Source organism: Euprymna scolopes, chromosome 36 (assembly GCF_053919585.1).
Source record: "Euprymna scolopes isolate OS-2025 chromosome 36, ASM5391958v1, whole genome shotgun sequence".
Classification (NCBI taxonomy): Eukaryota; Metazoa; Mollusca; class Cephalopoda; order Sepiida; family Sepiolidae; genus Euprymna; species Euprymna scolopes.
Window position 1 is genome coordinate 62,370,025 of NC_136517.1, and position 25,225 is coordinate 62,395,249.

The window sequence follows — 25,225 nt, forward strand, 5'->3', positions numbered from 1 at the left end:
GTTATGTTCAGACGCGTTAGTCAAAAACTTTAGGCATACATATATGCATACATTTAAACAGACAGGTGAAATTTATATAATAGATGGTGTTATTCAACTCTCTCATTCTCCCTGGAGAGTACAGATTCTAGTCGACACAAGAACCATCTTGTCATTGATTATGGTTAGATCTTCAACTGGTTCACGTACCTTGATGCTTATCCTTTACAAAGAATTGATGAACTAGTAAAAAAAATCACTTACTATTTCGTTTTTACTACCCTGGACTTGCAGAATGCATATCATCAAATACCAATACAAGAACAGTAGAAGAAATTCACAGCTTTCAAAGCCTGTGGAAATTTGTATCGATTCTGCCATATTCCATTTGGCGTAACAAACGGTGTATCATGTTTCTAACGATTGATAGACAATCTAATAAAACACGACAAGGTTGCCGACACTTTCGTGTGTGTTGATAACATCACTACATGCAACCGTAATATGATGGAATCTGATGAAAACCTTCATCGTTTCTTAGATGTTGCCAGGAAGTATGGCATAAGTTTCAATGAGACCAAGAGCATTATGCAAACTGAGAGTCACCCTCTTAGAGTATGAAGTGTCATTTGGAGTTGTAAAACCAGATTCTGAACGCTTCTGTGCTTTGAGATATCTACCTCCACCACAAGATGCTAAATCACAACAGCAGGTTGTCGGAAGGTTTTCATATTATTCTCAATGGATTCCTTGTTTCTCAGATAAAATTTGATGGTTAGCACAGAACCAAATCTTCTCTATATGAATCTTGCTTAGCGAATTTCACCAACCTCAAAGAACTCGAGCACGCTTCACTTACAACACTTGATCCCAGCTTACCGTAGAAGTCGACACTTCAGACATTGCCCTAGCTGCCACACTCAATTAGAATTTGTTTGTTTGTATGTATGTCTGCCTAAAACTTTCGACAAAGGTGACGGATTTTCACAAGATAGGTATCGTTTTGAAGCACGACCCTTCGGATGACAAATATCAAAAAATTGACTAAAAACATTAATTTCTTTACCCTGAACTGGGCACTTTTCTACAAGGAGGGGGTCGCTTTTTTCGCCACTATTTTCAAAAGTTATCTCCTCTTTTCAAATGACTAGCCTTAATTTAAGCCTTCACCACTTTTGTTTGCTGATGGACGCAACGGCAAAGACGTCACTTTTTTTCACATTCTTTTCCTCCTAAGGGTTTGAGCCTGCCTGCCTACTACCACTTTTTTTTTTTTTTTTTGCTCAACACACAAATCCAAACCCTGGGCAACGCCAAGCACCCAGGCTAATCATTAATTAAGAATTGTTTTAGCTTATTTTTTAATGAATAATAAAATTTAAGATTACATCGAGTAATGTAGTTGCTAGGATTGACTTTTTAAATAACATTTTATAAATGTTTTATTTCAAAGTCTAAGGAAAAACATTGATAAACAAACGTCATCAATAATTTTAGAGAATTATTGAATAAAAAAACTGAATATGAATAAAAAAAAATTGAATATGAAACTTTTTAGAGAAAAATAAAGAAATTCTTACTTGTGTACTTTAAAAATTAATAAAATTAAATAAGCATTTCTTGTTTTATTAAATCAATGAATTAAACGAAATTACACTTCCCGTGATCCATACTTCTGTGAAAACCAGCAGGATTTGTGTTCAAAATTGATTGCCAACGTTTTTTTCCTCAACTAACAAGCTTTATTTTTGTTTATTATGCAATTTTTAGTTTACTAATATGCACATTTACTTTAATTCAATATCTAAAGATTTAAATTTATTTATTATCGTTGAAATAGTTTCAGAAAACTGATAATTATTTTTCCAGAGATTTTTAAAGTTACACACACTTGAAACTTGACCACATGCTTGAGGTTTTTTGGAGTTATTTTTTCAGCATTTATCACCATATTTTTTAACACTTAAAAATACAGTTTTTTCATTTTAGAGATAAACATTGGTTTGTTATCTTTCAAACACAAGCTAAAATTTAGGCATATATTAAAAAAAAAAGATAATTACAATACGCCTCTTTTAAGAAGCAGAGGGCCCGTTTTCTTCGGCCACTTTTTCTCATACTGATAAAGCTAACAAATTTGCATGTAAGTTGTAAAAGGAGATTTTATTAATTAACTATTATCTGTTATTGTTTGCTATAATTAAATGGTTGCTTTGATTTTAATACACAAATAATTCTATTGAAAGTAATATTTCATTTCTCAAACAAATAATTGCAAGTGAAAAAATTGATTTATTTATTTTCATTTCTTTCACAATTAAAAGATTTATATCAAAATCAACAAAATGCTAATATTTATTAATAAACGAAAAAGATTTTGATATATATATATATATATATATATACACACACACACACTCGAGCCAAACAAATTTTATACATTTTATTGCACTAAAAGCTATATTGAACAAAGAACAATTGAACAAGGAAACTTAAACCAGACTAATAACACAGAACAAGACATTTACTTCAATAAATGCTTAGGATGGAATCGCATTCCCTTTTAATTTCTTTGAAAGATCAATCCTTTTAGGCATGCTCTCAACCAAAGTGGAACACTGTGAAGAGGAGATGCTATTCCATTCGCTTTGCACAGCTTCCCACAGTTTATCATTGTTCACAAAAGTTCTTCCATCCAATGCACGAGATATTATGAACCAAATATTCTCAATTGGGTATAAATCGGGGCTTTGATCTGACCAAAATATCACATTAATTGAATTATCAGAAAACCATTTTTTGTGACTTTAGCAGTGTATGCAGGGGCATTATCATGTTGAAAAATAATGTTCTGAGATATTCCCAGCTTCTGGGTACTTGGTAACAGTCCTGTTTCTAAAATTCAAATGTATTCTTTGCATTGCATCCTTCTCACATCTAATAAGTTCCCCAACTGCTGCAGTAAAAGTTCCCTATACCATTATCTCTCCATTCCAGTCTTCAACTGTCATTTTTATGCAATTTGGTGAAAATCTTTCTCCAGTTCTTCGAATGCACTGTTTGAGATCATCGGAAGCATCAATAACAAGACAAAATCTTGATTCATCTGACTAGAAAACATTCCTGAACCAGTCTGTATCTTTCTTGCCATAACACGAGAAAAATCTCTATCATTATGTTCTTTTTAGATAAAAATGGCTTCTTTGCCCACCTTTTAGAAGAAAATCCCATTTCTTTCATTCGTCTAGATATTGAATATCTAGAAAGAGAATTTCCAGCCCCTGTTTTGAATTCTTTGCTATGGTCAACATAAGTTTTCTTTCAATCCTTCAAAACAGTTCATTTAAGCTTGCGGTCGTCCTTCAAAGTGAATACTTTAGGTGACCAGATTCAGATTTCTCGTTTACCAAGCATTCAACTTCGAACCTTTGACCAATTCACTTCATTACAGAAAGAGATGTTTTCACTTTTTCTTTTCTTAAAATATCAAAAATCTGCTTTTAACTCATTTTGGACCGCCTTAATTCTGCAATTCGGTTTTTTATATCCTCACCAAGATGCGGTCCTACCATTTTTAGGATTAATTTTTTCACTTATTATTATATGCTATAATAATAATGATCTACAAAATAGAAATTTTCAGTTAAAATTAATAAAAATTCATGGAAAAATATTGAAAAATCGATTTCTTCCTTTCACTCTTGGCTCATTTTTTTTTTTTTTTTGCTCATGAATGTATATATATTATTCTATTTATTTGTTTATAAAAGTTATTAATAATGAAATGTTTATTATTTTAAATTACTGTTTAAAATATTTCAAGTAGAGAACATTGCAAAGAGATAGCGAGCCGACAATGTCAACTAGTGTGGATATATATATATATATATATAATAATTATATGGATATATATATATATATATATATATATATATATATATATCCATATAATTATTAAATAATATACACACACACACACACACACATACACACAAATAATAAATTTCCAGACTTTTTCCATATGGACACTTCTATTGGTAGTACACACATGAAACTCTAGTCCCCTTTGAAGTAATATCCTCCGGCTGCAATACACTTGTTGCAACATTCCAACAACTTCTGGAGAACCCCATGGAAGTTAAAAAAAAAAAAAAAAAAAAAAAAAGATCCCAAGAAAAACGCACTCTCCATAATATAAAATCCCTCCATATAAATTAAATAAATCTTTTCTTATATTAAAGTAATTTATCCACATGACAACAGTTACTGCCTAAAGATTTGCAGTAATCAGTTCGAAACAGCACTGCCACTATTTGACACTGCCAGCTATTGCTTACCACTACCCAATAGTGCCAGTAATCATCTGAAAATTACTGTCAATTACTATCATGACCGCTATTGTCCAACAGTGCCCACCACTGGATGATAGTACCATACAATGGATGACAATGCATGAATTATTGAAGGTTATTTCATTTATAAGCAGTCAAATGGGGTTCAACACTGGTCATGATCAATAGTGACTGACAATGGACAAATGCAAATAACCACCTAAAAACGCCAATGACCACTGAAAACAGACAATTTCATTTTTGAGCAGTCCAACTGACAGTGAACGCCGGGAACAGACAATGACAGTCGGAAAACCAACCAGTGTCTACCAGTGAACGCGAGTAAATGCAAGTAATCAACTCAAAACAGCACTAACTGCCAGTAACCATGACTTTCCACCACAGGCAGGCAGTGGATGTCAGTGCCCAACAATGCCCAAAAGTTAAAGACAGACCATTTCAGTTTGGAGCAGTCCAATGGAAGCCAATACTGATCATTGCCATCAGTGACTGTCAGTTGCAAAGGCAGTCACTGCCTGCCAGTACATGCAAGTAATCTCCCCAAAACAACACTACTTGCCAATAACTCCTATGCTGACAATGACAGCCAGTGACTTCTGTTAACTGCCATTGCCAGACAATGCTTGACTATTGAAACCACACACACCAGTACCCACTATTTCCAGGGTTAACAATCTTAGTTTCATGTTTTCAGGGATGAGGGAAGGGGGGGGGGTCTTTACTGAATCTGTTCTGGCTTTGTGTTATATTTCCACTGGGCAAAGCCAGTACACAGACCCTGCTTGTACATTATATATATATATATATATATATATATATATATTATATATATATATATATTAGCAGTGTAACCCAACGTTGCCCGAGACTGAATTATGATCAACGACTGTTTCACACTCCCATATTTTTTTTTTTACAAGGAATTCACTACTTAGCATGGCCGAGAGGCCACTCGAGGATAAAGGTTAAAAGTGTACAGTAGTCAATGGGACAATATGATAGGAATCGTTAGTAGTGTAAATTTGGTAAATTGGATTACTTAAGCGGAACGGCTCATCAAGAACTTATGTTGGACTTGAAGACGACCATATTGTAATCAGCTGGAAAGAAGGCAAATGGAAGACAGTTCCACAGGTGCGCAGTTCTAAGAAAGAAGTTTTGTTCCTCGAATCTACGTTTAGATTTCGGCACAGATAAAGAGTGGGGGAAATTATTGATAGTGGTTTCAGATAGATGAGTGTTTTTCATGTAAGTCAGGCAAGGGGAAACGATAGATTGGAGCTCAGATGAGCACTTGCCATGAAAATAATGATAAAGCAGAGGCAGGCTCACAACGTTTCTTCTGTGAGAAAGAGGTTGCAGGGAAGAGAAAGGGGCATCCCCCACTAGACTACGGAGTCTACTTTGGACTCTGTCAAGACAGGATAAGACCTTTCTAGTAGCTCCTGCCCATTTTTATTGCCATAATCATTGTGCATCGGGAAGAAACTCACATGCCTTTCACAGTGATTTAGTTCCCAGCACATTGTAGTCTACATTGCACTGTAGAGAACCTATTGTAGATTTTATAAAATAATTTTTCAATACCGAATTAAAATTTAAAATGTACAAGTCAAGTATCATGTTTGAATTGTTCTCTAAACAGAAACATTCATTTCGAACACGCCCCTTCCATATCAAAAAACCTACTGTCGAGTTTATATGTCGAGCCTTTTGGCTTGTGTTGTTATAAAACTTCTGAAATGCACTTGTGACGTGTAAAGTTAACTGTGATCAAAATCGCCAGTTCCTTTATTGATCAGATTAATTCAATTATCGATACTTATTGAAGACATTCCCATACAAAACTTATCTAAGAACACTGCCAGGCCCATAAAATACCTTCGCGTGAAATTTCATAAAAATCGGACCAGCTGTTTTCGAGTTCATAGGAAACTCTCTCTCTCTCACACACACACATAATCATAATAGGACATATAATAGTCAAGATTGAGATAGTAAACAAACGAGAAACTGGCCCAAGTGAGCAAGCACGGGAAGAGTTTTTGTTTTCTTTTAACACGCTGAAAACATCAGAGAGACGAACAATGAGATTGTAATGTTAATGGCTGGCCTAGAGATACAAGTGTTTTTCAGTCGAGAAAGAGACGAAAGAAAAAAGAAAACTCTTATACAATTAAACACACGCGGTTTTACGCTTCGGGCATCTTTTTTTTTTTTTTTTTTTTTTTTTTTTTTGCTTTTTATGTGAAAGTCTCTCGGCATAGTCTTTAATCTTGGCTAATACAATCATGAAATAATTAAGCACTACACAAACGGCTACAGTAAAAAAAAAAAATAGAGAGGGGGGAAAACTGAAATAAGCCAAGTAGTAAAGTAAGATTATAACAATTAAGCAATAAACGAAATAGTATTTTAAAAAAGGTTTATCCTCCTTCAATAATTCATACAGAAACTAAACAAGAAAACAGAAAGAATGCAGAGAATTTATCAGTTTTTAAACATTTTTCATTTAAAAAAAAGATAGAAAGTTTACGGCCTCAATATATATATATATATATATATATATATATATATATATATATATATATATTGGTAATTATAATGAACGGGTACCAGAGGATTTCAGTACTTTGGCGGAGAGTCTAGTCAAGTCCAGAAATGGCCGAAGCATTGAAGCAATTGAAGATTTAAACGCCACATTTTTTTCCTTTTTCTTAAAGTTTTTCAACTTTTTTGAAGGACTATTTAAAAAAAAAAAAAAATTCATCCCAATTATAACGTAACCCCCTCACATGCTTAGTGCTGTTTGCTTTTTAATATTTTGTAGCTTTTAAATCGTAAACTGCTTCGGCCATTTCAGGGACTGGCCTCGTAAGTACAGAAATCCTGTAAATACCCATACATTATCGAAACCTTAAAGGAAATGGGTTTTGTTTTTTGTCAGAAGTGTTTATTTGTTTTGTAAATGGCTTGTAAAATAGACGCTGAACGGTGTTTATAAGAACAGCAGGTCAACTTAGTTTCGATATTCACCGTGACAAAAAGTCATGGTAAAGCAAGAACTGTCCGCTCTAAATTTGTTCAAAGGACACCGTTCATCGCCGATGTTTTTATGGAGAATCAAACTCTCTTATGTAAATACTCAACTCTGTAAGTGTATTTATCTCTACATTTTTATGTAAATATATATGCATCCCGTCAGACAAAAGTTAGCAAGTAAAATTTAAAAAAAAAAAAAAAACGCGCTTTTTTGTATCCTCCAGAGAAAAACAATTTCAAGTGGTGAAGTGAGAAAGCAAATAGCAAGTCAGACAACGTCTAAGACCCCGTCGCCTGAAATTGAATTCGAAAAAGAAATTCTTTGCTCTAAATAAAACAAAACAACGTTGTATTTTTCTTTGTGGCATCAGAAATAATAATTGATATATTTCTAGCGTTATTCTACGGTTTTACGTGAACATTAATGCGAACATGGGTAGAGTATACTATTTTCGCCATTTTTTGATGAAGCGTATATTTATATTTTTGACGAAGCGTACTATTATAGTATACTGCTTACGCTTAAGAAATCAACAGGTTTGGTTTTAAACTTAAAGATCTCGATTTTAAAACAATGCGGTATACTTTGAAGAAATGCAAAGTTTCAAAGTCAAGTATTTGCGGTTTATTTTTGTTTGCTAACAGCAAACAGTAATTCTCGAACGAGGGCCACTATTTTAGAAAAATCCGAAAAGATCATTAAAACACTATTTTTAAAATCGTGAAAATAAATGATTCTTGTCCAGAATGTATGGTACGTATCTGTTATTAAACGAAAATATATTCCAAAAAATTACGTAATTTGATCAAGTAGTTTTATTTTTATAAAGAAAATAATTTTTAAGCTACTGAGAATTCGTTGGCATTACAACATGAATCTAGTAAGTATGAATTATTGAACTATTTCCTTTTGTTTCTTGATATTAAAAAAAAAAAAAAAGATGGCGGCCAAGACAGTCATTTCTCGGTTATTAATAAAATTTGATATACTTGTTTAAAAATAAAATTACTTGACCAATTTACGTGATTTTGGGAATATGATATTTAAGTTTCCTCACCATACAGATTTTCTTTTTTTTTTTTTTTTTTAAATATAGGAGGAATTCTGGACAAAAAACTAACCAAATAAGTTAATCGGCATTCATGTCGATCTTCGAGTTAGGCACTCGGTTGAGAAGCAGGTGAGAGAAATATTTCTAGATTGTGGCAATTTGTATTACAGTTCAGATTGCCTCTTTCGGGGGGGGGGGTTAATTTTGTCTTCATGGGGAAGCCAGTAAATAGGGACCATTCCGGCCTAGGATTAAAGTGTAGTATCTTTTTGGTCTCAGATATTACCTCATTTTCTGGGAAGAAGGGAAGAGATGTGTCTATTACCTGCGCTCGAGTCCCTATTTATTTACCCCCCCCCAGCCCCTATGAAAGCAGAGTTAGACACAAAATTGAGTTTTAATGTAGGAAAATCCATTTTCCCGAAATGGGGTACACTGATCGAGAACAGATAAAGTAAATTATCAAAACAGATACTACATTTTGATCTTTAACAATAACGAAAAATGGCCAACGCCTGAGTAGCCTTTATTTGTGAGGATATATCGACGATTGCTTTCTCATATCGAAATACCATTACTTTTAAGGAGCATGATGCCCTTACATTAAAAACAATTCATTACTTGACACTCGTGACGATGGTAGCAAATAAAGAGACAAGCGTTTTGAAGAAAATAAAGTCAATGAAAAGTTCATAAAATCGCAGTGGACCGTGAAAATAAGACGCGCGGAGATCGATATAACTTGATCGATTTGTTTGTCACAATGAAAAAAAACAATCAGACTGAAATCTCAGGAACTGCAAAAGTCAATGAAAAGTTATTGACAAATACGACAAATAAAACACGAGATGAAATAACAATAAGACTTGATTTTATTGAAGTTTTTAGCTTCAAAATGGCTGCTATTGAAACAGCATTAGTTAGTTTTATAAACAAACTAGACCACCCGTGACCCGTTGGGTCAGTACGTTATATTAGCTATGGAATTCATGTATGAGCGTGACACTTGTGGCATAAAGAAAATAGTTTTTTTTTACATAACAGAAGCATTTCTATGAAAGTATATTAAAATGAAAAAAGAATATAGATAGATTTCTATGAGTCGTTCTGTTTATTATAATTGTTATTTTTTTTTAAATTACAGTTACTGAATTATAAGTGGTTGGTCATACTTATGCACTGAACAGGTATCATAATCCTTATTATAGTTAAATTCAAATTTTGATATATCATCTTTTAAATGAAATTGTTAGTTGAAAGTACAGAATAATAAAAAAAAACACTCTCCACATGTTAATAATGGCTTTTTAAATAGAAAATGAAAATAAAATGTAACTTTTTTCATTTAATTTAAGCAAACATTCAGTACCCATTGTGTAAAGGAAAACACTATTTAATGTAATAGAAATGTGTGCATTTACCGATTCAGCTTTCGGTTTGGAAATGTAAGCAGACGACTTTAAAAAACATGGGAAGAAGAAAAAGAAATTTTTTTGTAATAACGCCCTCTAGTAAAAAGGTCTGCATTAGTTAAGGGGGATAACTCTATCCAGTTTTACGTCGCTACCTTTTTCTCTCTCTCACACATACACGTAACTATTTCTCGCGTACGTAACGAAAACAGAGGGAGTAGGAGTGTTGAAATCTATTAGAGGGAAAGTGAGAGGTGTTTTCTTTCCATAAATTGTATAGGGTAATATTTCATATTATTAATAGATTCATAGATAAATAGATTTTATAATATATATTATAATTATCTATGAATCTATGTATTATTTGTATATATAAATAACTATTTGATCAAATTAAATGAAATTGTTTGTATTAAAAGCGATATAAAAATTCCGGAATTGGAATAACGGATTGAAGACGTTGCTATTTACGCATGCGCAACCGGATGTTGAAAACCGGAAATCTGATTGCAAACATACAAGATCCATAGACTTTTAGTATTATATAGATTGATTCAATTCATAATTTAATGACTAATAAATTAGGTTGTATTATTACATTGTTTGGTCCATTAAATCAATTTGTTATAAAACTAATTTGATTAAAGATAATGCTTCAATGGCAGTCATACATTAAAGCTAAAAACTTGAATATAATTAAAAATTTTTTTTTAAAGAATAAAGAAATAATTACGTGCTTCTTCACTTACAACCCTTTTTTCTATCAAACACAACCCCCATATGTTGAGAGGGGCCTTCTTTCAATGCCATGAGTATGCGCGGGTAATTTATAGTGAAGCAAGTGCTGCGCAATCTACAACTGCACCTATTCTGAACCAGTATTACTCGAATTCAGTAGAAATAAGTCCAAAATGACGAGAAACAATACAGAGATAAAGCGGAGACAAACTTATTCCGGCGTTATCCTTATCTACCAAGGCTTAAGAATCTAGTTTATCTTACTGTTTTAACCCATACGAATCCGTGCCTTTTCCCCAAGGATATTAATGAAAGTGATCTTGTAAATGCTAGTTAATACAAAAATCCACACAACAGATGTAATAATGTCTGTATAAAAACAATTGAATAGTTTTAAATTACTTCTGTTTTGTGGAAAAATGTGAAGAAAAGTTAAATAGAAATTCTCTGACCTATTTCTATCTCCCCCCTTTCTTTTTTTTTCCTTTCTTTTTTTTCCTTTCTTTTTTTTCCTTTCTTTTTGCAACAAGTATTTTTACTTTTTCAACATGCAAAAAATAAAATGAATATTTAGGCTATCGTTTTGTAAGCGGAATACTTCGAGCCGACGAGCTAAGATCAAAGTGTAGTACGTGTTTAGGTCGGTTTCAGAAGGCTATCCTCTCAGGCATTATCATCTTTATAAGAATGTTGGTTTAGAGCTGATCGATTGAGCCTCCTCCCCTCCCACCGAGGAATGCCGAGGGATCCGATGACGGCTAATTTGTGCACCTGTCAAGAATGCATCTTCCTTCCACCTACATGATAAACTGACCTTGTGTTTAACTTTGCCTTCGTTGAGAGATTAGTAAACACTACAGATCGTGCTATCTTTTCTTTCTTTTTTTTATTTTTTGTAGGATTTTCAAATTTTATGGTATCTTTTGTTTATTAAATTGTTAGGTAAAAGTACAGTATAGTTACAAACGTCCTCCCCATGTTAATAATTATTTCAGCACGGTCCGTATTCTGCACAAGTTATCAACAAACTAAGTCGGGAAAATAAGGTGCTTGAACATTTTAGCTTTAAGACAGTTGCCATTGAAATAACATTATTTTAACCAAATTAGTCACAATCTATATATCTATAAAAGTAAAATTGTCTGTGTGTGTGTGTGTTTCCCTACCAAACTTTTCAGTCAATTTTCAGTCTACAGACTCGAGATTTGACATAAGAGATATTGAGATTTGGGAAATCTTTTTAATCGATTTTCGCCCAGAAATTTGGCTGTCAAGGGGTCAAAGTTCAACGGTTTAACCTTTGAAACTCTACCAAACTCCTCAACCAATTTTTGGTCTAAACACTTGAAATCTTAGATGTAGGTTATTTGGACATGGATCAAACTTTTTAATTTGAGTCCAAAACAAAAAATGTTAAGGGGTCAAAATTAAAAAAAATTGACCTCTGCAGTCTCTACCAAATTACTCAGCCAATTTTACTCTAAACATTTGAAATTTTACATAAAGTGTATTCAGAGATAGGGCAAGATTTTTTAATCGGTTTTTGGCCGAAAATTTGGCTATCACGGGGTCAAAGTTCAAAAGATTTGACCTTTGCGGCCTCTAGTAAACTATTCAGCCAATTTTGAGTCTAAACATTTGAAATTTTACTTAAAGGGTATTCAGACATGCAGCAAGCTTTTTAATCAGTTTTTGGGCGAAACAATAACGTAAAAGACCAAAACAATACCATAATGTAATTATTATGGCATTGTTTGCTCATTAAATTATTAATTAAATAACTTATTATAAAACTAGAACATGTTATTATAGAATTAATATTTTGATTAATTTATTGAATACAGGTTTAAATTCAAAATTTCGTGTACAGATTCTTAAGTCCGAAAAGAAGCATCTGAAGCAGGTCGGGGGTTACATTGGGCGAAACGTGAAAATAAAGATGAAAATAATCTATTTACTTGCCTCCCGATGAAGGCGGAATTAGACAGAAGGTCGTTTGGTACTTCACGGGGAACGTGGACTCTGCGTAAACTGGTTTTCATTTAATGGCTGCTCCCTGAGATTTTCTTTCACTTTCTTCGTATATGTCTCATTGTCTCAGACACTTTTTTCTTTTTTTAATCGAGCGTGTATTTATTTTATTTTTGGAATTTTTTTTTTTATTTAATTAAATTTGATTCATACTTTTATTTCGTGCTTGTTTTTAATGGTACTCATGCAGAAAGTGATCCGTGCTGAAATAATAACGTTATTACTTAAAAAGCCATTCTTAACATGGGAAAGGGAGGATGTTTTGTACCTATTCTGTACTTTAATCTTACAATTGAATAAAAATATATAAACCTTTAATTAAACGTGGAAATACGATTAAAAAATAGCGCGCATCCACTCTCTGCATTAGCACCGTTTTTATTTTATTTTCAAAACTTTTTTGAAGGTACTATTTGCGGCAAGAAAAAAAGCCAAAAGCATTATTTGAATGTACATGAAAAAAATAAATGTAACAAAAAATAATATTTAGTGGGGAAAATATAATAAAAACAAATAAAATTAAAATAAAATAAAAACAAGCACGAAATAAAAGTATGACGCAAATAAGTAAAGTAAAGTAATAAGTAAAAGTATGAACCAAATAAGTAAAGAAATTTTTAAAAAATTAAAATAAAATAAATATACGCTCGGCTCGATTAAAAAAAAAATATATGAGACGAAGAAAGTGAAAGAAAACCCCAGGGAGCAGCCACTAAATTTAAAACTGTTTACGCAAGGCCCACGTTCCGTGACGTGCCAATTTTTTTTTTAATACAATAAATGTTTCGCTTTTTCTATATTTTTGTGTTATTTATTTTTGCGTTCTCAGAGACACTTGTTTATATTTGAGGTTCACAGAACGGCCGGTAGAAGGCATTTCTCATTCAAAGAACAGGGGTCGATAACTCGTTTCAGTCGCTTCATGGCACTGTCATGCAGAAGTGCCAATTTGATTTTAAAAATTCATAAAATAAAATAAATACACGCTGGATAAAAAAAAAAAAAAGAAGCGTACGAGATATATACGAAGAAAGTGAAAGAAAACCTCAGGGAGCAGTCAGTACGCAGTGTCCACGTTCCCCGCGAAGTGAAGTGCCGGTCGTTTTTTTTTGTTTGTTTTTTTTTTTGTTTGTTTTTTTTACAACCTGCCCCGACGTAGTATAAACACCTTCAACCTCTTTATGTTAAGAACGGCTTTCGGAATAAACATCCCCAATCTCGAGGTTGGTGGTGGTTATTTCGAAAGCCGTTCTTAACATAGGAAGGTTGAAGGTGTTTATTTCGAAAGTCGTTCTTAAATGAGGAGGTTTGGCAAGTCGTAAAAAAAAAAAAAAAGAAAAAAAGTTTTTTTTAATGTGATAAAAAAACAGCTCCTTAAAAAGGGACACTGGATTTTAACAAAAATTTAAATTACCTTAATCTAGAAGGATTTCTCCTTCGCTGACCGATTAAAGAAAAAATAAAGTGTAATCAAAACAAAACACTAAACGAAGTTTCCCGACGTGATAATTTTATCGGACAGGAGATATGCAGTAGCTGAATTTTTTTTTTTTTTTAGGGGGGGGGGGTAACGAAATCTGACTGGCATGTTGGAAATAAGTTGATATACTAATATATTTACAAATTTAAAAAAATGTTAGTTTTTCTTATACTAAATTGATTTTAACGCCAATATGTTCAGCATGTCATAATCTCTCAAAAGAAATACACATTTTAGCTATTGCATATTGCCTTTCCGATTAAATTATTACGTCTGGAAACTTCATGATTGTCCAGAACACCTAGAACAATTACATTTTTGTTTCTAACCAAAAGGCCAAGATGGGAATAGCAATCCGAATAGTACAAATGGGTTGGTTTAGAAAGCCTAATAGACAAACTTTCAAAGTTTCGAATGCAATGAAGTTTTTTTTAACACGTGATCAGATTTTATTATGAAATTCACGTTCTAAATAAGACTTAAGATAAATCTAAAACAACCCACATTAAATATAACACATACACTACATTTCTAACATTGTAGTCATGCTCCACAAATTTGAACACTCATAATAATGATGTCATAAATTTTGCATTCTACCAAACTTATGTCAAACACTTGAAAAGTATATATAAGCTCTGTTTGAATTACAGTGTTAAATATTGAACTGAACTTATCTATAATATTTAGTTATATCCTGGGGATCCATAATATTTTAGTTATATTATAAAACATTTGTGTTATGTAATCTCCTATAGTAAGATTTTTAGTTATATCTCGTTAATAAACCTTTCTTTCACACACATACGTAACCGATTGTTCAGTCGATGTAAAATATACAGTTTATACTTTAATATTTTTAGGTACTGGTACTTCTGCAGTTTACGTGCAATTTTTTTTTTTTTTTTTTTTTTTTGGATAGAATTTTCAAGTTAAACTCAATTTTGATGATATCTTGTTAATTAAATTTTTAAAAGTACTGAATAGTTTTTTAAAAAAGCTCCTTTTAAAACCCCATTTTAAAATGGGTTTTTACTTTTTAAATAATAGCGTTATTATTTCAGCACGTTCCGTATTCTGCGCAACTTCCCCTTTGTTTAAAACGTTTAAATGAAAGAATTTGAACACACGCGAGTATAAAGAATTACTAGTTTCATATGTTGGTAGCATTGTCTTTTTTGTTTGTTTGTTCAAGGTAAATTTACATTAAGAACACGCGTTGTCCATAAAGAGGTATTCAGAAATAAAATACACTTATTCAAATAGTTTTGTGGAAACTTTAATGGAGCTTGAACCAAATTATTAAATTCGAATTAATTTGGTTAAAATAACATTGTTTCAATCTCAGCCATTTTAGAGCTGAAAACTTCAAGATAACTAATTAAAGTATTTGTTTATAGCTAGAGACTAATAAGCAATTACTAAAAACTTACACTTTAAACACGAATGCCTCAAGTTGTATGATGTAAGTTTGGAGCCAAACCAACTGCAGTCATTAGCTTGAAACTAAGTGAATTTTCTTACTGAAAGTGACTTTTGACGGTCCCTAAAAATTTAGGTAAAACTATACAAACACCGTGACAGCGAATTAACCCTAACCCCAACCCTAACCCTAACGCTGTCACGGTGTTTGTATAATAATACCAAAATTTATTCTTAAAGCTAATTTTTTTTTATTATATTTTATGATAAAAATATTAATGTAGCATTTAGAAATGTGGGTACTCATGCACTTATTGATCCGTGTTGAAATAATAACATTATTTAAAAAGCCATTCTTAACATGTAGAGGGGAGAGTGTTTTGTACATATTCTGTACTTTAACTTTACAATTGAATAAAAAAAAAAACATAAAACTTTAATTAAACTTGGAAATACGATTTAAAAAATAGCACCGATCATCAGTAAGTGCATTAGCACCGAACTGTACCGTCGGGTTAGGGTACATTGTATCGATATTGAGGGCCAACTGTTTTCATGATCTAGTGTTCACCTGTTGTTGTGATGCTAAAGATTTACAAGTTATTGTAAGCATGTCGCTTTAAATAGGAGTAACAGGGAAAATAAATTGTCACAAAGAGTACATCATGCCCTTCATTAACCCTAAGTCCGGTTGGCAATACAAGAAATGAAATACAAAAAAGGTAGTTAAAAGTCAATTTCAACAGCATTTGTTTTTAAAGAATTAATAGCACAATTTAATGAAATAAAATCGGAAAATGTTTTTAAAAATGCCCCCCTCCCCTTCAGTAAAATGAAGTTCAGGAAGGGTTGTATACATTTTCCTTTTCCACATACCAAATTCTTTTTAAAGTGGTGCTTATTCAGAATTTAAACTGAACCAACCAACTCTTGTGAACTAAACCTAAACCTTAAATTTGGGTTAGGTTAGAGTTATATATATATATATATATATATATATATATATGGTGTGTTGTTGTGGTGCTTATATATTTTTGGTACCGCGCTATTTTTAAATAGTTTTTTTTCATGTTAAATTCAAGTTTCACGATATCTTTTTTTTTTTTTATTAAATTGTTAAACGCATAAAATACTTACAAAACGCCCTCCCCTCCTCATTAAGAATGGCTTTCGAAATAACGTTATTTCAGCGCGGTACCATAAATACGTAAGTACCTAAAGAAAAAAAAACAAAACACTTCGGTTCAAATTCTGTAGTAGTACCCTTAAAGGTTAAGAGTTCTTTTTTTCTCTCTCTCCGTGGGTTTACTATTAAAGTTAAAACAAATTTCAAAGTTCGTTTAAAGATAAATCTAGATGAATATTTTTAATTTGTATATCAATCAGATTGCAATGTGATTGAAAAAAAAAATACAAATCGATTAACAGTGTTGAATGGTACATTGAACAATTAATTTGAGACCCTACAAACAACTCCTACGAAACTTTGATAAGATTCTTTCTTAAAAATCGTTTGTTTTTAATCTATATATGTATAATTAAAAATAAACAAAACAAAAAATTAAAAAACAAAAAAACACTTTACCTCCATCCATCGTTCTGTTTCATGTAAAGCCATTTCCGTAAAAAAGTCCATTTCTTCCTCTGACCTGTATTTGAGGTCCCATTGTGGGTCCTCAACCTGATCTCCAGCCATCGCGAGCTCCTTTTGTTTACCTTTTTATTTGAGTTTTTTTATTAGTTATTTTTTTAATCTAAGCCACTGTGTCTTGAAAGTTGGCTTTCCCTTATATATGTATTTTTTTATTTTATTTATTTTTTTGAAGCAGCAATAACGAATTGCGAAAGAAAAAGTTGTCCTTAAAAACTTTTTCCTTGGCGTGCACCAAAGTTTTCACGACCCGTTCGTCTTCCTCGACACTTAAACTCCAACGAGAAACGCTTCTGTCAATGTCATGTGTTTGGGGTGACCACAGAGAACGGACACATTTTTTACACGTGGTTGCGAGGAGGAGGGGGGGGGCAGTGACCACGATTTCTTCTCTCTCTCTCTCTTTTATTTTCCTTTTGTTACCTACTATCGGTATTTGTGGTTGTTGATGTCGGTCGCACAATACCGCCTTCTTTTCCGACGATCCTAACCTATTATTCTTTTTTTTTTCCACTGATGCAATGTCCCTTGTTTTGCCTATATACTTTTAGGGTGGTGCCGCTACAGTAAGTGTTTCGTGTCCACTGTGGCTAGTAGTCATAAGTATCCCTCCTTCACAGCTCGTGTGGATCACCTCCATTAAGAAATCAAGAAAGAAAGAAAGGCAAGTAGCAAAAATAAAAACAAGTGTGATTAAAAAAAGACAACAAACTCAACGTCCAATGTTTGACGACTAAACTAATTTCAACGACAGAATCACGCATGTTGCTGCTGCTGCTGATTCATTTGTGTTTTTATTTATTCGTTTCAAAAAAGGACAGAAGGGGTTATAGGGGGCGAAACAGCTATAAAGGTAGTTTTGGTCGTGGCTCAGTTCACACACACACATAAATCAAAACGAAAGTGTATATAAAGTTTAAAAAATAATCATGCTGCAACGTCAAACAATCTAAACTCGTTAAACTAATTTTAGATGAATCAGAGCGCTTATTGCAAACTCAAACACTATTAAACACCGTGGATGTTTCTACAACCTATCTCATTTAATCAGTAAATTTATATTAAGAATATAACTTAATTTTAGACACAGGTGTATTAATTATTATAGGTGTTATTTTTTGTGGTGTTATTTACACCACAAAAAATAACACGTATAATAATTAATATATATAATCAAACAATAAATAAGAATAAAAAAAAAAACGCTCATTCCATTTTAATTACACATTCATCAATTTGAATTATAACGGCTATATTCATTCCAAAAAAGAACAAAATTGCATCATATTCTTTTCAAACCTCCAACGGTTATATGACGTTAAAAAAAAATCTAACAGTTTTTTTTTTTTGTTTTTTTTTCTGAAATAGAACAAAGACACCCTTTTCCCATCACAAGCACAAGTATATCTTCAAATATTGTACTGGTATTTTATTTTATTCAACTTATTCATCCCGAAGAAGTTTTGAAATAATGACAAAACATTGATGAACATATAATTTGATTTGTTCCTTTTTCACCTCTTCATATATATATATATATATATATATATATATATATATATATATATATATATATATATATCAGGGAAAAATCGATGTCCTTTAACAAAATGGTTTAAAAATTTAGCGCTAGCAATGTTTACAATACCCGCCACGGAATTTAAATGAAAAAAATTCAGCTTCCTTAGTTTTCTTACCCAGCACAAGGAGTAAACCCTGATCACATTCTTAACTGTGGTGAAAACTTGCTCGAGTGCAGAATTCTTCTGTACAGACTCCCAGGCATTACTTTCTTGCTTGTATGTAGGTATCAGTTTATCACTAGTCGCCTCTACCAGGAAACACTGATGGCTCAGTTCTCAATTATGTTCGTCTCTGACTTCAGAAGAGGAGCTATCTCCACCACTATTGCACACACACTTTTCGGTTTTGTGACAAATTTTGCTGCAGTGGTAAATAAATACCTACAACCTGACTCTAGGGTTTTGGTTGCTCAGGACCCGATTGAAATAAAATATGCTTCAATTTGCTTCTAGGGTGTCACTCTCCCAGGCATTAGCGCCTTTTTCAAAAAATGAGATCAATTTATTGTCGCTCACCCGAGGCACCCCTATTTAGGAATCTCGATAATTCCAATCATAGCTATTTTCCTAACCTTCCAGAGAGCACTTTTGGGGGAGCTGAACTCGTTCATGCTAAACTGACTTTCTCCCACTTAATCTTTACTTTAATTTCGAGATCGACCTGATTGTTTTCGGTTCTAAACTAAACGGAAAACAGTGGATGGCCTCTTTTTTAGGGAAGTTTGGGAGGATACTATTATGTTTTTGCCTGTTTGTAGAATTAGTATTGTAAACGATTTTAATTTATTTTCTGCATATTGTTATTACTTGAACAAATCACCATGATTTGTTTTTATAACTTTTTTTTTTATTATTAAAGCATCATTCATATTTTTATGCAATATTCTCATCATATTGACCTGAAAACGACTTCTTTAGTCAACAGAATAGAATCATCTTCCATCATGATAATGCTCATCCTCACAAAGTACTATGATATCCACGTCCCGCCAAAATGTTAGGAAGTAAAAAAATGAAAAACTGTAACAAAAAGAGGAAATATTTGATCAGCAAAAAAAAAAAAAAAAAAGCTACAGGAAGTGAGTTTAGTAGAAAGATAATGGTGACGATGTTGTTCACCAAGGTCATCACCAGGTGGCCTTTGTGTGGCTTGGGATAGTTAATCAAGGTGTGGCAGTGAGTGGGACAAACCCGGACAATAGAGGTCAATATATTTAGAGTTGGTTTAACGGTGGGATGAGTTTTGTAACAGTTTTGAGGACAGTTTTCCAGTTTGGGACGGTTCAAGGCAGGTTGTAGTGGAGAGAGCCCTAGAAGTGAGCTGACATCAATTGATAACAAAGAGTCCTCGACAAATGACTAAGATGAGGATATTAATGGTTGAGCAGTGGTTCCCAACTTTTTTTATATGGTGCATACTATTGAGCTCTTAAAATATTTGCAGCACACTGATTACACATAATAAATTCTAATATATTTTTCTCATAATGCCTTCTTGCAATGAATCATAAAAGTAAATTTTTTATTCATATAAATGAAACATATGTAGTTAGTAAAATAATAATAATGAACGACAGTGAGACAGTTTTATGGTGTCTCATCTGATCACACAGTATCTGAATGGTTAAAACAGGTGGAGCTAGTGTGCTAAATGTATGATGTTGACAATGTCAAGGGTGTTTTACCATTCAGACTGAGAGGTGCTGCTCTGTTTGTAGTTTATTGGTTAACTCATGACCAGAGTGGGGAATTAAAGCAGGTGAAACAAGCCTTCCTTGTGACTTTTGTGCTGAACCCTTTTGTTACATGCGACAAGTTTGTCTTTCGTCGTTTGTACCCAGAGGAAATTGGACAAATACTTGGGTGACCTACAGGACCTGGCATGTCTAATCAAAGAAAACTTCTCAGTTATGTGTTCATTTCAAGACTTCCTAGTTAGACAACAATTGCATGGATCCTCAACAATGGAGCACATGACCCTGGAACAGATTCTTCCTAGATCTCGAGTTCTTGTGACAGAAGAGGTAGAGGTGGATGCAGAATTCTTCCTTGTGTGCCTGTAAACCCACCTTCAGCCCCCTCCCCCCGATCAACAAGATGCACTCACAGTGCAGTCCCACAAGTGTAGATCTCCAACTCACTTTGTCAGAAACTGCCAACAGGTTTGGGGCATTTATTATTCGTGCCAGCAACAAGGACATGTTGCATCAAGGTGTCCAGGAAACATAAGTTAACAAAGGATAAGCACACACAACTGACAACATCTGCTTATATTGATGACATATGTATGGACGAGAGAGGTGTGCCCTCGGTGCCTGTGAAGAAGCATCTCTACAGCTTTGACCTCCTCAGCAAAGAATAGGAGAGGCTACAGGATGGTGAGCAAGTGCTTCATCTTCAGGTCTGAGGAGAGTATAATGCTCTGTATTAGAGAAGAGGGAACAAAATCTCAAGCATGCCTCATGTCGTCACGTAGCAGAATATATTTTCATTATTTGGCAAGTTGGTTCAGCACCTTTCTGTGAGTGGTTGACTTCATGTTACCGTGGTATTCATCAAGCAGATAGCATCTGATGTCACCACTGGGTGGGATGACAAAGTAAACGACAATCCTTTCAACACCATGATTAAGGAGGTTCTCACCAGAGTGCACACAAAAACACCAACACAGGGCAAATGGTGCATTGATGGACTAGGTCTTAGTGTATGGCTTGACACAAGCTCTCTCAACACCAGTGTTTCATTGGTACAGGTTGTGATAGAGGATGTTGCTGGTTATGTCCAGAAAAAGACTCCCAACATATTAATGCCGTTATTAAGGTAATAAACTTTGCAATCCTCTGGAAGACGAGCACCTTGCATTTGTTCACTGATTCTGCTTGTGTCCATAAATACATCTTAGATATCCTTACCAGTAGGGCCAGTGTACAAACTAAAGCTACCTGTGACATGCTCATTCGATGGTGACTTGATATGCTAATTAAATTGGTAAAAGAATATGCACGGTCGATAAATGTATCTTTGGTTAAATTTAGCCAAAACAAAGCAGATCAATTGACGAGAGTGCCTCAGAGATGGCTTGATGCAGTTAAGAGGCCTTCGAAGTCATTTGAGGACGCATGAGAGGATACTTAATACAATACATGAATCTTGAGATGGCAATCATCTATGAAGATGCTGCAATCATTATGTATGTGAAACAAGTTTCAACACTCAACCTTGTCTGCCACATATGTGGCAGACTGTGCAAGCCAATTGCTAACTCTGAAAAGTCACCTTCGGATCCATGGAATTGGTTTGAGTGTCATTGATGATTCATCCAGCAACTGCGATAAGGATGCTCATGAGAATTGAGATGACTAGCATCTGTTAAGACGAAGCAATTACCATGTATGTATGTATGTATGTATGCATATATGTATGTATGTGTGTATGTATGTATGTATGTATGTATGTAATTTCATTAAAAAAATTATCGGAATGGCACAATAAAAATGAAAGAAAATCAAAAACAAAAGAAACCAAATAAAACAGTATTAGGTTGGTGCAAAAATTTTGGCAATTTAAAATTTCATCTTGAAAAAGTAAAACTGTTTTGAAAATCTATATTCATAAAAATAACAGCCTTTGCTCTCTATAATTTAATTCCATCTGTCAACAAACTTATACACTTCTTTAGGCAGCCTGCAGCTGACTTACAGGGACAATGACATATATGACACACCAAGTTCAATATCTTAACGAGGTTGATTGGATCCGGATGAGGAATATTGTCTTTGTGCGCAACCATGTGCCTTCTCAGTCCAAATGTAGAGCGCATACCTTACTGCATATTACATGAGTTTGCTGTGGAACATTGAATGATGATGGTTTGTTATTGTAAGATTTCAGGTGGCTCACATACTCTGCCTTTGAAAGGAGAATGTGACCACACGTTTCACAAGTCCAATTTGCATGGTTGCCTGGCAAAAAATCTAGATCTCCCCTTCAAAGTGCCTTTTTCAGCTCCATCCTCTTAATCTGTCGAGAACCAGAGCCATTTGTTACCAATTTCTGCCAAGCTCCACGATCTACTGCACTTTCTTCCCAAGTGTCGGTATCACTATCTGTCTCCCTCAGAATGCTTTTGAAGCATCCTTGTAGCGCTTTCTGGGCTTATGTTGTAGATGCTTACTACTTGCAAGTTCTCTATAGAAAAGTCTCGTTGGGAGACGATCATCACCCATATGTACAATGTGACCAGCGCAGCACAATTGCACAGTGGTAACCATGATTTCACGGCTCGTGCACCATGCTTTTCCTAGTACCTCTGTGTTTGGTATGTGCATTTGCCACTTGATATTCAAAATTCTTCTCAGACACTAAGATGGAAATGTTCTAGAACCTTAATGTGTCTCTGGTGGGTTGTCCATGTTTCTGCAGCATATTAGAAGCACTGTGACAACACACGCCATATACACATCCACCTTAGTCTTTACGGTGAGGTTATGATTACTCCACATCCTCTTCTCCAGTTTCCCAAACGCAACAAAAGCCTTTTAAATGCAGGCATATATCTCAGCATCCAAGGTAGACAAAGACATCCACCACTTCAAATCTTGTAGTATTAACCAATATGTTTGGTTAAATGTACTTCTCTCCAGGGGAAGGTGTGAATATCACCTTAATTTTCTACAAGCTGGTTTTGAGCCCGAATGCATCACAGTCTCATGAAAAGGCATCCATAATAATCACTGCATGTCATATTCAGTGTGATCGAGAAAGTCTGCATCATCTGCATAAAGAAGTTTCGTGATCAGATCTTGGAACACTCTGGATTTTGCATTGAATACTAATGTTAAAAACCTTTTCAAATGTCCTGAAGTGTAATAGGACACCTACGTCACAACTTCAGAATGCATACCTCAACAGAACCACAAAATAGAACAAAAGAGTTGGGGCAGGAATATCTCCTTGCTTTTCACCATTGTCAATAGATATTTCATCTGAGAGCTGACCATTGAATGCAACTCTAGCTTTCATATCCCGATGCAATTCCCTAAATATATGCACAAATGTCGGTGGACAACCAAGCTTACCAAGCACCCTCCACAAAGCAAGTACATGCATATATACATAAATACATACATACATACATGCATTTTAGAAATTAATTTCAATAAAAATTACTGAGAATATTTTAAGTGGGATAGTCCCTAGAGTAAATGTGGTATTTTGGTGACTATTGAAGTGAAAGTAATGGACGAACGGTGAAAGAGAAAAAGGAATTGTACTTGGATGGATTAAAATGCGTCTAGTTAGGAGTCGAATAGACAATGGATAACCACTGACACCGCACCAACTCCTAATACTTTTGATTACCCTGTGTCTAAATTGTAAATGGAAGTTAATTTAATTTGTGAATACATAAATCAAAGTGCAGTATCTGTTCTGTGTTCGGTTAGAGAAGAAGAAATTCCCATATCACAGAGGCTTCTTTTTGGGGAACTGAAAATCTCTCATATCAAAAACCTTGTTTTGACATTATGAGAAGGGAGGGGTGCAAGTAATATGACAAATTAACAAATTTGTGTTTCAACATTTTCTAACGACAATTAATCATTTGGATTATCTTCATTATTTGCTCTTTAATTCTTACGTCTACATGCACCTTGGTGAAATCGTTAAAGTTGTCCTTTAACAATCAGTTCTGCCAGTTTCCTGAGTTGATGGTTCAATCTTTGCCGCAGGCGATTATAAGTAAAATTAACATAAATTACATTTCTTTTCAATCATGGCTGATGGAATGAGAATAATCTATCCCCATGGAATAAATAAACTAAACCCATACTCTAAAAGGTAAAAAAGTTATTAAAACATGATTTTCCCGTTAAAAATTAACTTTTGTGTTTAATCGTTATTCAACCGCAAAACTATTTTGAAAAGGAAAATTATTAGCAAAAAGTTCAGAGGAAACATGACTCATCTGAATCTTGAAGGAGAAGAAAAAATGGAATTGAATCACTCTGACGTAAATAAAAGAATTAATTAACCAAACAATTTATTTCAAGTCATTTTAATAACAAAATCCATTCATGCAATTTAAAATTGAGTCATGTTTTAACTTTATCTCTAGTTGACATGATATTATGGAAACATTTATATCTTCGGATAATTAATCCTGTATTTCCCAGCATGCAATTTATTAGGTTGAAAAGTAAGTTCTTGCAGAATTTATAATTTTGATTTCAAATAATGTATTTTCAAATAACTTTTCGGTATAATACCTTTACTTTATATATCATTTTAAAGAGTGTTTTCCGTTCCATCTAATCGTTTAAATTACAATCGTTTTAAAACAATTATGTTTTCTTTTCAGAACGTTGAATACAAGATGAAAAAAAATAAATTCGCACAATTTTCTTATTTCAATTCAAGCTAGGCCGAAAAGCTGCTGAAACAGCCTACGATATCAATGAAGCATTTAGCCCAGGAAGCACTACT

General features: G+C 33.5%; 1 protein-coding gene across 2 annotated transcripts in view; it reads right to left on the reverse strand.

Annotated features, from left to right (window-relative positions):
* The window catches only part of LOC145260535 (uncharacterized), a 452,053-nt gene extending 434,134 nt beyond the window's left edge, over positions 1–17,919 (reverse strand). For both annotated transcript variants that reach the window (XM_080118742.1, XM_080118741.1), the window contains exon 1: positions 17,094–17,919. In XM_080118742.1, the coding sequence (XP_079974868.1) occupies positions 17,094–17,204 (111 nt within the window). In that variant the 5' untranslated portion in view covers positions 17,205–17,919. The remainder of the gene's footprint in view (positions 1–17,093) is intronic.
* Between the last annotated feature and the right edge of the window lie 7,306 nt (positions 17,920–25,225).